The 12,559-nt window shown below is 34.2% G+C and overlaps 2 protein-coding genes across 2 annotated transcripts; both read left to right on the forward strand.

Annotated features, from left to right (window-relative positions):
• Positions 1–786: 786 nt before the first annotated feature.
• On the forward strand, positions 787–4,840 carry LOC108336113 (LRR receptor-like serine/threonine-protein kinase HSL2). The gene is made up of 2 exons (XM_017572451.2): positions 787–3,991; positions 4,233–4,840. The coding sequence occupies exons 1-2, from the start codon at positions 1,429–1,431 to the stop codon at positions 4,595–4,597; spliced, it is 2,928 nt and encodes a 975-aa protein (XP_017427940.1). The 5' UTR covers positions 787–1,428; the 3' UTR covers positions 4,598–4,840.
• A 3,673-nt stretch (positions 4,841–8,513) lies between these two features.
• Positions 8,514–10,732, forward strand: LOC108336077 (tubulin alpha-4 chain). The gene is made up of 4 exons (XM_017572395.2): positions 8,514–8,708; positions 9,058–9,292; positions 9,406–9,776; positions 9,872–10,732. The coding sequence occupies exons 1-4, from the start codon at positions 8,616–8,618 to the stop codon at positions 10,526–10,528; spliced, it is 1,356 nt and encodes a 451-aa protein (XP_017427884.1). The 5' UTR covers positions 8,514–8,615; the 3' UTR covers positions 10,529–10,732.
• Positions 10,733–12,559: the final 1,827 nt, after the last annotated feature.

A 12,559-nucleotide genomic window follows, 5' to 3' on the forward strand; every position in this document is an offset into this window, starting at 1 on the left:
AAGAAGGTGGGAGACAACTCCTGTCTTCTTGTACCAAATAGCTGATTCTTCACGGCGACGCAGAGCCAGGAGCTTCACATTCTTCCCAAACATTAACTTCTGTATTTTAAAATTCCATTTTCAAATCTGTAATAGATCTTATGATGTTTGGAAATTTAACTGCAATGCTTTTGTCATTTTCCCATCTCAGCAGTGAGGCTTTACTTATTCTCACACCCAAGCCTGTGGTACTGTAGCTGGCTACCTGCGTATCAAAATTATCAAGCAATTCTATTCTTAGTTAGTTTGACGTATGTGAGTGAAAGGTTATAGTGTTTTATTTCGTAACGTTTTGGTAGCTTCTAGTCTTTTTTATGTGACTAAGAATATACCTCAGAGGTTCAATGAACTGTTGATACATTCAGAGCTCACACTGTGATGTCTTTATGAGTAAATAGATAGTTTATATCCTGTTACGTAGATTAAAACTGTTAATACGATATTAAAATCTGAGCATTTAAATAAATATGGTTTTCTAAAATGATAAATTGAGAATCGACTTGTGACAAAATAAATCGGAAGGAATTATTGATTAGTTTATTGTTTCCTTTGTTATCACTTTCTTCTGTGTACCTAATTCACCCCGATGAGGTGGATGTGTATGATTATTATTCCTGTTCTTTCCAAAGTACTAGTTGTTCTTACAGTAGAATATAGGTGTAGGGTGGAACAAATTCTATTTCTGAATTTTAGAATGTCTGAGTTATAGGATCAGAAACTCTTATAATTCGTATGGTGCCTTTTTAGTTGCATTATTCATGTAGAAGAAAGAGGAAAGTGAATTGGTGTCAAACTCAAATGATGTGATCCACACCAAACTAGTCCAAATAAAATCCAAAGTCTTACAACACAGCTCTTTGGTGATACCAGGAACCTACAACAGTATCATTTATCTGGCTGGTGTCAAAGTGTCATCCACCAGAAAGCGATCCCAAAAGTGATTCTTCTTTCTGGAAGTATGCCTCTGTCCATTGGCAGTGTCCCATGTTCTCCGCTTCAGGTTCGGCGTGTACAGTTAAAGTAGTTCCTTTTTGCCACTTCTCTCACAACTTTGAAAATACGCCAACACGAATCACGTCTCTGATACACAAACGTCCATTTCCACTCCACAGTCAACTTCCCCTTTCCCTCTCATAATCCTAAAAGATGATACCTTTTATATACTTAAACCAAGAGACCCGCGTGAGCTCCCATCAGTCATGTCCGCTTCCCACTTGTCATCATTTGTACGCATGCATGAAGAAGAAGATGAGCTATCACGAGGGAAGGAGCCGGTTTGAGACTCGTACCCAACAACCAGGTCCCAAGGTTCCATCAAAAGTTAAGCATTTTCATTTGCACAGAGCAAATTAAACTCTTCCTTGCTTCGCTCTCTTTGTATTGTTCAACATGCCTCAGCCATTGTTTCTGATTTTACTTTTATGTACATTGTTCTCAAGTGGTTTATCCCAAACGGTTTCCCTCCAAAGAGAGTCTCGAATTTTACTTCGGGTTAAGAACACCCAGCTTGAAGACAAAAACAAGAGTCTCCAAGACTGGGTACCAAACACAGACCACAACCCCTGCAACTGGACCGGCATTACCTGCGACGCACAAAACCAATCACTTGTCTCCATTGACCTCTCAGAAGTTGGAATCTACGGTGAGTTCCCCTTCGGTTTTTGTCGCATTCACACCCTCCAAAACCTCTCTCTCGCATTCAATTTTCTCTCCAATTCTGTCTCCCCCAACTCCCTGCTCCTCTGTTCCCACCTCCGTCTCTTGAACCTCTCCGACAATTTATTCGTTGGAGACCTGCCGGAATTCACGCCGGAGTTCACCGAACTAAGGGTGTTAGACCTTTCGAAAAACAACTTCACTGGCAACATTCCGGGGAGTTTTGGACAGATTCCACGTCTGAGTGTGCTAGTTTTATGCGGAAACCTTCTGAGCGGAACGATCCCTCCCTCTTTAGGCAATCTCAGTGAGTTAACTCGTTTGGAACTAGCTTATAACCCCTTCAAACCAGGACCGTTGCCTCCCCAACTAGGAAACCTAATTAGTCTTGAAACACTGTTCCTCGCTGCTGTTAACCTCGTAGGGGAAATTCCACCCACTATCGGTAACCTCACCTCGCTCAAAAACTTGGACTTATCAAAAAATGGTTTGTCTGGTAATATCCCAAACAACATTTCAGGTCTGAAAAACGTTGAACAAATTGAACTATTTGAAAACCAACTTTCCGGTGAATTACCCCAAGGTTTAGGAAACCTCAGTAGTTTAATTCTCTTGGACCTCTCTCAGAACGCTCTGATCGGGGAACTACCACATGCAATCGCCTCTTTGCGTCTCTATTCTCTCAACCTAAATGACAACCTTCTCGGGGGGGAAATTCCTGAAAGTTTAGCTTCAAATCCCAACCTGCATCAGCTGAAACTCTTCAACAACAGCTTCACCGGGAAACTTCCACAAGATCTGGGACAAAACTCAGACATACAGGAATTCGATGTCTCGACGAATGACTTCGTGGGAGAGTTGCCAAAGTACCTCTGCAAGAGAAACAAACTCGAGCGTCTCATCACGTTCGCGAATCGCTTCTCAGGAACGCTCCCTGAGCAATACGGGAAGTGTGATTCACTTCAGTATGTCAGAATCCAGAACAACCAGTTATCAGGCCAGGTGCCTCCAGCTTTTTGGGCCCTTACAGGGCTTCAGTTTCTTGAAATGTCCAACAACAGGTTTGAAGGTTCTGTCTCTGCTTCCATCTCTGCGGCATTCACCAAACTCATTTTGTCTGCTAACCAATTTTCTGGCAAATTCCCAACGCGAATCTGCCGACTCCCTCACCTTCTGGAGATTGACGTCAGCAAGAACCGCTTCACCGGTGAAGTTCCCACGTGCATAACTGGGTTGAAAAAGTTACAGAAACTTAAGATGCAAGAGAACATGTTCACCGGCGAAATACCCAGTAACGTGGCCCTCTGGAACGACATGACAGAGTTGAACCTGTCATTTAACCGATTTTCCGGTTCAATCCCGCGAGAACTTGGTAGTTTACACGATTTGACAAACCTTGATCTCGCCAGTAATTCTTTAACAGGGGAGATCCCGGTGGAGTTGACGAACCTCAGACTCAACCAGTTCAACGTCTCTGATAACAATCTTTACGGGGAGGTTCCTTCAGGTTTCAACCACCAAATGTACTTTTCCAGTCTAGAGGGAAACCCGGGTCTATGCAGCGGCGTTATCAAAACCCTACCTCCATGTTCGAAACGCAGGCCGTTTTCTCTGCTTGCGATTGTCATTTTAGTTGCCTGTGCTTCGCTCCTTGTGGGGTCCATGTTGTGGTACCTGAAGAGCAAGACGCGCCGTAAATCCAAGCGCTCGTATTTGTCAACCGCGTTTCAGAGGGTTGGGTTCAATGAAGAAGAAATTATTTCAAACTTAACCCGGGAGAACGTGATTGGAGCAGGGAGTTCGGGTCGGGTCTATAGGGTGAAGCTGAAAACGGGGCACACGGTGGCAGTGAAGAAGCTGTTCGGCGGAGTGCATAAGCCTGACACTGAATTGGTGTTCAGGGCGGAGATTGAGACGTTGGGCAGGATTCGGCATGCCAATATTGTGAAACTGTTGTTTTGTTGCAGTGATGATGAGTTTAGGGTATTGGTGTACGAGTACATGGAGAACGGGAGCTTAGGGGATGTGTTGCATGGTGAGGAAATGTGTGGGGAGTTGATGGAGTGGTCTAGAAGGTTCGCAATTGCGGTGGGTGCGGCTAAGGGGTTGGCTTATTTGCACCATGATTGTGTGCCGCCAATTGTTCACAGGGACGTGAAGAGTAATAACATTTTGCTGGACCACGAGTTTGTGCCAAGAGTTGCAGACTTTGGCCTCGCTAAGACATTGCAGCTTGAGACAACCCAGGATGCTGTTATGTCCAAGGTTGCTGGATCATATGGCTACATTGCTCCAGGTCAGTTTTATTTTATTTTTCCCTATATGAACACAATCAATAGTGATGGTAGCGAGCGAATTTGCCAAGAAATGGGATCATTAACAAAGACATGGGCCAATTGAAATAATTTTTTTAGTAATGTGAAATCAAACATTTGATCATATACCTTAAACTAAGTTCACTGATACTTTAATATGATTGAAAGGGGTTTGAATGTGAGTAATTCCTAATATATCTGTACGAATCTGATATTTTGTAGAGTATGCTTATACAATGAAAGTGAACGAGAAGAGCGATGTGTATAGTTTTGGGGTTGTGCTGATGGAATTGGTCACCGGGAAGAGGCCAAATGACTCTTCATTTGGTGAGAACAAGGATGTAGTGAAATGGATGACTGAGATTGTTTTATCAACGTCCTCTGAAAGAGGAAGTGGCAATGTGGGAGGAGGTAAAGAGTATATTATGACCAAGATTGTGGACCCAAGATTGAACCGAAGCACTTGTGACTATGAAGAGGTTGAGAAGGTTTTAAATGTGGCCCTACTCTGCACCTCAGCATTTCCCATTAATAGACCTTCCATGAGAAGGGTGGTTGAATTGCTCAAGGACCATAAACTGCCATGATACTGTGTTGAGCTTCACAGGTTCTGTCCACAAAAGGACCCAAATTTTGTATGGGAGTCTCACTGGGCACCACAAGAAAGCTATTTATGTCTCTGTATGCTTGCATGAATTCTTACTTACGAGGAAATTTTGAGCATATACATTTTTACATATTTAATGGTTAAGGAATAATTGTTTAGTTTCATTGCATGCAAATGTAAACTTTGTATTTTTTTTTATCGAATGTAAATCTTTTTGTAGATATGATGGCTCCTGAAACCTTTCTTTGATCAAAGTAAAAAACGCAGGGAATTGGAAAATAAAGTCATAATCATATATAAAGAAACACATTCGTGTACTCTTTAGCATTATATCTTATTATCAAAGTCTCGAATTAACTTGTAAACTCGTAAGAGTTTGTTTCTAAACATGATTTCCAAGTTAACTCGGAAGTAAACTCGTTTTCCGTGTAAACTTGATAAAATTAAATGTAAACTTGGTATAATCGTGTAGATAACGAGTTTAGAACAATTCTACCAGTTTGAAAGAGAAAAAAATTAAGAAAAACAAGGTCGTTTCGAGTTTAGGATTTCATGATCTGATTGTCACTATATCTCGCGCCCCTGTGTCTCTCTCCATGGTTATCACCATGTCTCGTCTCCTTACCGAAATGTATCATTAATTTCAATAATCCAAATATTTATCTTTTATAATATTTATTTTTATAAATAATATATCTATAAATTTTATTTATTTAAATTATATAATTTTATAAACTTATTTGAATTAAGATATTATTTATATAATATTTTGTCATTTAAAATACATTTTTACAAGTTTACGAATTAAGTTTACTGAGTTTTCTCGATTTTAACAAATAAATTTATGTAAACTCTTCACTTTTATAACCTTGATATCTGAACTTTTTCTTTTCAGTATGGATAATAAATAAAATAATATCTTCATGTATTATTGTCACAAATAAACTCATATCTTCAACCAGCTCATCCTAATTTTAAAAACATATGAAATATTTTCATAGTTATTTGTTTATTATTTTCTTTTGTTCTGATTTTTATTTTATTTGAGAAATTTTTATTTGGCTATACAATTCTTTATCCTATTTCAAGTTTTATTTCTTCGATATTTACTTAACTTTATTCTGATACTTAAAATATTTATCTTTTTATCGTAATCTTACATATTTATTTTTTACTTCGTTCATCAAATAATGTATAGTATTAAAAAAAACAGAAATCTTAATTACATTTAATTAATTGTTATTAGGACATATATTTTATTATATTTATGTCTTTTTAGTACTTTATTTATTTGTTGACATATGACAATATCTTGCTTTCAAGTTCTCTTTAATCTTTTTACACAATTTTCCTTTATATTTCAACTTCTTTAATATTTACCAAGTTCATTCAAATAATCAAGATATTTTCCTCTTAATAGATGAATTGATCTTCTAACTGTTATCAATATTTAAATGTATGAAATTTGTTTCCTTGTTCTATAATTACTTAAAATTTATGTAATTATTATTTGATATTGTATTTTAATATTTATGTAATTATAATTTCTTTTCTTAATATTTGATCTTAAATAAAAAATATTTCTGTGTGCTTTTATTTGTATGAAATGCTAATTAATAAATTTAGGGTAAATATTATACATGACTTGCTATTAATCCTAATAAGGTATTATGATATCAACATATTAATGTAAATAATAATTAATAAATTATTGATAAATATAATATACTATTAATTTGATTTAGTGTGATATTAGATGGTTTCACATTAATAATCAATCAAACTCTATAAAATAACACACGTAGAAACTTATCACATTATTTCAATTTCAAATTTATCTTTGTACCCCTCTTTCAAGAATGTGTTATGAAATTTAAATATCAATTAAATTTAAGGTATCACTAATATTATACTTTATTCTATGATAGCCTTTGTTTGTACAAATTTTTAAAAAGATTTAGAAACACCAGCTATGTTGGTAAGTATAAGTTTTTTATTTGAGTTTTAAATAGCTAGTATACTTATAATTTTATCCTTATTTTTCCTATTGTTGAAGCTCAAACAACTTTCATGTTATTTTTATTTACAACCTAATTTCATATATAAATTTCGTTTTTTATGATTAAATAAATCACTTATCCAACATTAGTCTTAAATTTTCACAAATAAAATATTTTTATGAAAGTAAACTTATTCCAGTACTATTATAAAACTGATCACACCCATGTAACACAAATAACATGATTAATTAATTCCAAAGTCCTAATAATATTAGCTTGTCACATTGATAAAAGTATCCTATGGTCTAGAGACAAACTATTTTCATATTAAAAAAACAAGTTTGCTGAAGGTTAAGATTAAATTATACATTAATTTACAGAAAATTTCCTACATAAACTTTTAAAATATTTGTTTTTAACTTACATGAAATGTTAATTTTAATTTATGAAAGTTTGTAAACTAAGCAATTTTTGTTTATTGAAATTGATGTTTGAATATTTATACTTAATATAAGGAGGGTGTATACAATTTTTATTTCATTTTAATTTTTATAATATAATTATCAAATTTTTTTTAAATATAATTATTAACTAATTTTTTAGAAGTAACTATTATTTTGAAATATTTATTATAAAATTGTCATATATTTCTTTTTATTTTTGTTTTTTTATTATATTTGTAGTTTTTATTATTCACTTTCATTAATTTTCTCTTATATATTAATTTAATTAATTTACATATATTATTAAATTATTACACAATACAAATATTTAGAAACTATAAATATATTATTTTATTGAAGATAAGTATTAGATAGAGTTGGAGTAACTTATTGTTGGGAAAAAAATACAGTATATTTTATTTTTAGAAAAAAATATTTTGATATAGAACTTTTAAGAAAGCACACATATATTTTTATTATTTATTTATTGTTATACTGATGTATTTTAAATTTAATAAGACAGTGATACGTATAATCTATCAAAATGTTGTAAAGAAAATATGTGTTAAAATATCATTATTATCTTTGCTTTTATAAGGTGAAATTGTTTTCCTACTACTTTCTTCCCCAAAGAAAGGCCGAATCTTTCTTCATCTTCTTTCCCTCGTGATGGCTTGTTTTTGAAGCAAGGGCGATTCCAATACAGAAAAGCTGTAGTGAATGAGACCTGAAGGCAAGTGGGTATTGATAGAAAATTTAAGAACTCAAGCCCATCCAATTGCCCAGAAACAAAAAGGAAACTCTATTCAATTTCACAACTTTCTAAGCGTACATTTCTTATGGCTTTATAAAATTCTATGTGCCACATCAAGTTTCCACATATTGCTTCATTATTCTGTAATTTAAGTCGAGATAAGTAGACGTAAATATCTGTATAATAATCTTATATATATATATATATATATATCATAACTTTATATGTATCTCTCTTAAATTATTTTATTTAAACTTTTAATTAAATTGAAAAAAAGTAGCAGCACTATTTGTCAATTAGTTTTCTATTATATAAATAAATACAATAATGGATTTAAAAATTGAGTCTGTTACAGTGACCGTCACACAGGTTACAACCCATTCAAATGGTATAATTCGAAATAAATAAATAAATAAATAATAACAAAAGTGAGTCTTAATTTGGAAAGAAGGATACCTTACGTTGCACAGAAGGTATCCACGTGGAGGGTGATGAGTCATGGAGCGCGTGAACAGGAAGAAGGAGGGTAAAATCGGATATAGCAAAGTTTGAGTTCACCCTCTTGGGTGGAATGAAAAGAAACTAACTTAACCGTGGTTAAAGTTTAAACCTCCACTTAACCACTCTGTTTCGCTCTAGTGTTTAATAAGTTCCATACATCTACGTCTATAAAAGAAAGAAGCCCAAGCCAGAAAGACGGATCATTCTGCCACAAACTGGGGGAGTGGCGTCTTCATAAACGCTAACCTCTGCATTCTTCTCTTCCTTATTCTTCTTCCTTCCATTTTCATCTCTGAGAAAATGAGAGAGTGCATTTCCATCCACATTGGCCAGGCTGGCATTCAGGTCGGAAATGCTTGCTGGGAGCTCTATTGCCTCGAGCATGGCATTCAGGTAATCCAACTGCTTTTATTTTGTTCGTAAATTCAAGATCCGTTTCGGATATTACCAATCCAACAACACATTATAAATAATTACTTCTTTTTTTTCGTTTTTTTAGTTATTTTGTAATTCGAATTCCTTGTTTATGGACAATTGCGTGTGGATCCACTTTGAGCTTAACATTTTGCCATGCACGACCAATGGCAATAGCTAAGAAATAATCTCAAATAAAAAAATAAAAAAAATGACATCTACGTGTTCATTGTAGCCAATGTTGAATTTGTTGAGTATGCAATATGCGAAGAAGTTATTGGTTGGAATGGATGGATGTTGAATGTTGTTGTGTGGTGTGGTGTTTTAGGCTGATGGACAGATGCCGAGCGATAAGACGACAGGTGGAGGTGACGATGCTTTCAACACCTTCTTCAGCGAGACTGGAGCAGGAAAGCACGTGCCTCGTGCAGTTTTTGTAGATCTTGAGCCCACTGTCATTGATGAAGTTAGGACCGGCGCATACCGCCAATTGTTCCATCCTGAGCAGCTTATCAGTGGAAAGGAGGATGCAGCAAACAACTTCGCTCGTGGCCACTACACCAGTACTGTTTCTTTCCCCCTTTTTCGCACATTTCACAAGATATGTTGTGCATTCTCTTCCATTTTGTAATAACTAATAGCATATTCTTTTTCTTACGGTAATCTCTTGAATCAGTTGGGAAAGAGATAGTTGATCTTTGCTTGGACCGCATCAGAAAGCTTGCGGACAACTGCACTGGTCTCCAGGGTTTTCTGGTTTTCAATGCTGTGGGTGGTGGCACTGGTTCTGGTCTTGGTTCCCTTCTCTTGGAACGACTTTCAGTGGATTACGGCAAGAAATCCAAGCTGGGTTTCACTGTCTATCCTTCTCCACAAGTTTCAACCTCTGTTGTTGAGCCTTACAACAGCGTCCTTTCCACTCATTCCCTTTTGGAGCACACCGATGTTGCTGTGCTTCTTGACAATGAAGCCATTTATGATATATGCAGGCGTTCCCTTGACATCGAGAGACCCACATACACTAACCTTAACCGCTTAGTTTCTCAGGTTTGCGTCTATTCAACACATTTCAATGGAAGTAAAAGTTCTGCTTTATCATTGTATATCATCGTGTTCTGAGTTTGATATGATAATATTTTCAGGTAATATCATCACTGACTGCATCTCTGAGATTTGATGGTGCTCTTAATGTGGATGTTACTGAGTTTCAGACTAACCTGGTACCATATCCCAGGATTCACTTCATGCTTTCATCCTATGCTCCCGTGATTTCAGCGGAGAAAGCATACCACGAGCAGCTTTCAGTTGCAGAGATCACAAATAGCGCGTTTGAGCCGTCCTCTATGATGGCCAAGTGCGACCCTCGACACGGTAAGTACATGGCCTGTTGTCTGATGTACAGAGGTGATGTGGTCCCTAAAGATGTTAACGCAGCTGTAGCTACTATTAAGACCAAGCGCACAATCCAATTTGTTGATTGGTGTCCCACTGGGTTCAAGTGCGGCATCAATTATCAGCCTCCAACTGTTGTTCCAGGGGGAGATCTTGCCAAGGTGCAGAGGGCAGTGTGCATGATCTCTAACTCCACCAGTGTTGCTGAGGTTTTCTCACGCATTGATCACAAATTTGACCTTATGTATGCTAAAAGGGCGTTTGTACACTGGTATGTTGGTGAGGGCATGGAAGAGGGTGAGTTCTCCGAGGCTCGTGAAGATCTTGCTGCCCTTGAGAAGGACTATGAGGAGGTCGGTGCAGAGCCTGGGGAAGGCGAAGAAGGCGAGGAAGGGGATGAGTATTGATTACGAAGTTTGTATGTCATTACTTTTTATTTATGGTTGTTTTCGTGATGGTGTTCTTTTATGTACTTTCATTAGCTTTGCTTTCTAAGTGTTTGCATATATGATTGTTTCCATGGGATTGTCCATCTGGTGGACCAGAACAACTTCAATGATATGATCCAGAACAGAACAACTTCAATGATATGATCGTGGCTCTCTTAGAATTGAAAACTTTATGGGTACTAATTACTCTAACACACTATTATGTTTGGATGTCACTCACATATACTACTAAAATTCTGTACACTAATTTGACACTATTTACTAATATTTTAATCTACAATTATATTAATCTAAATAAAATATTATATCGAATGATAATTAATTTTTCGTGTTATTACAAGATTAATAATAATTATGGGTTTTTAAAGTCTTTTTAATAATTATGTAATGTTTGAATGTATTAGCTAATATTGTAGATATAAAGTTCACCAATGTCACCAATGTTTGAATATAGATATAAAGTTCACCAATGTCACCAAAACGTTACCCTACTTTAATTAATATATGAAAGTGTAAAATAGGTGGGGAAGAAACATTTATTATTTTTCTTATTTCACTAAAAAATTGAGTTTACGGTCAACATTAAATATGGTTTTCAAAGTTCCATGGTCTAATTTTTTACATCAAAGATCAAATTCCTCTCATTTAGTATTTTCAATTAAAATTTTATTAATTTTTTTAATTTAATTTCTATTATTTAATTTTTTTAATGGAGTGACGTATATGCTATTTGTTATATACTTATCTTTTTTAACCGTGACTGTTATTTACAATATTATAATTAATGTAAAATTTTTTAGTATTCTATAAAATGCACTAATTTATTAATTAAGCCTAGTAGTATTATTATTTGAATAAAATTTATTTTACTAACACACTTTAAATAGAGAAGACTACAACCACAAATTTAGTTATGAAAACTGAGTTTATAAAAATTTTAATTTAATAGCTTTGACTTCCATATGATGGGGTTCTTTGATAGTGCTACTTAGCTTTGATGAAATTCAGAATAAATGTGTCACTTAAAATTATTACAGTTCAAAATGTAAAACGAACCAAGTGGTTCTCTTATCTTGGCCAGGGACATGAACTATTTGAGTCCCGTCCTTTGCTAATTCATTCGTGCGATAATTTCCCCTATGATTATTTCAGTTACTATAAAAATTATTTATTCATTACAAGAAATTTAACGAAAATCACTAAATTATATCAATTTTTTACGTATCAAAATCAAATTTTGCAAATCGAAATTAAAAAAAAAATTAGAGAATCAACTTAACATTTTTAAACGAAAATATAGACTAAATAAGTAATTAAATTTTTATAATATGAAATTAACCGACCAATTTAGTTTGATTAAATATATCATTATCCAATACTACCATATTATATACTATATGCTATGCACATACAAATGCAATTCAAACTATGGGTATTATTGATAAATTATTCATATTAAGAATATAATTAATCTCTTTTGATTTTGATTTGTTTTCCAAATTTTAAATAAAACACTTTTTATAGGTCAATGTTTTACCATGACAAAAAAACAAAAGTCAAAGTGAATTTCTTTTTAAAGTTGAATTCTAAAATAGTTTCTGGAGTCAAAACAAACAATTGAAAATACTTATTTTTTATGAAGATGAAAATATAACGTTATTTATAAAAAAGTATTTGAAAATCTATAAAAGCAAATGTATCTTACACAAAATCATGAATAAGAGATATACATATTACATGAAAATTAGTTTTATTCTTATTTGTGTATTATGTATCAATAGTTAAGTTTAGAAATTAAATGCAGATCTCTAGATCTCTGAAGTTCATCATCAATTATAGATTAATATTAATTAATTTTGGTGAAGATCATCAAATTGTAAACTCATCATCATATTTATCCATCCTTATTTAAACTGCAATATCTATTTTAAACTCATTCAATTACTTCAAATTTTCAAATTTTGTCAAACAAAAGGATTGTCTTAAACT

Source organism: Vigna angularis, chromosome 10 (genome assembly GCF_016808095.1).
Source record: "Vigna angularis cultivar LongXiaoDou No.4 chromosome 10, ASM1680809v1, whole genome shotgun sequence".
In the NCBI taxonomy this organism is placed as follows: Eukaryota; Viridiplantae; Streptophyta; class Magnoliopsida; order Fabales; family Fabaceae; genus Vigna; species Vigna angularis.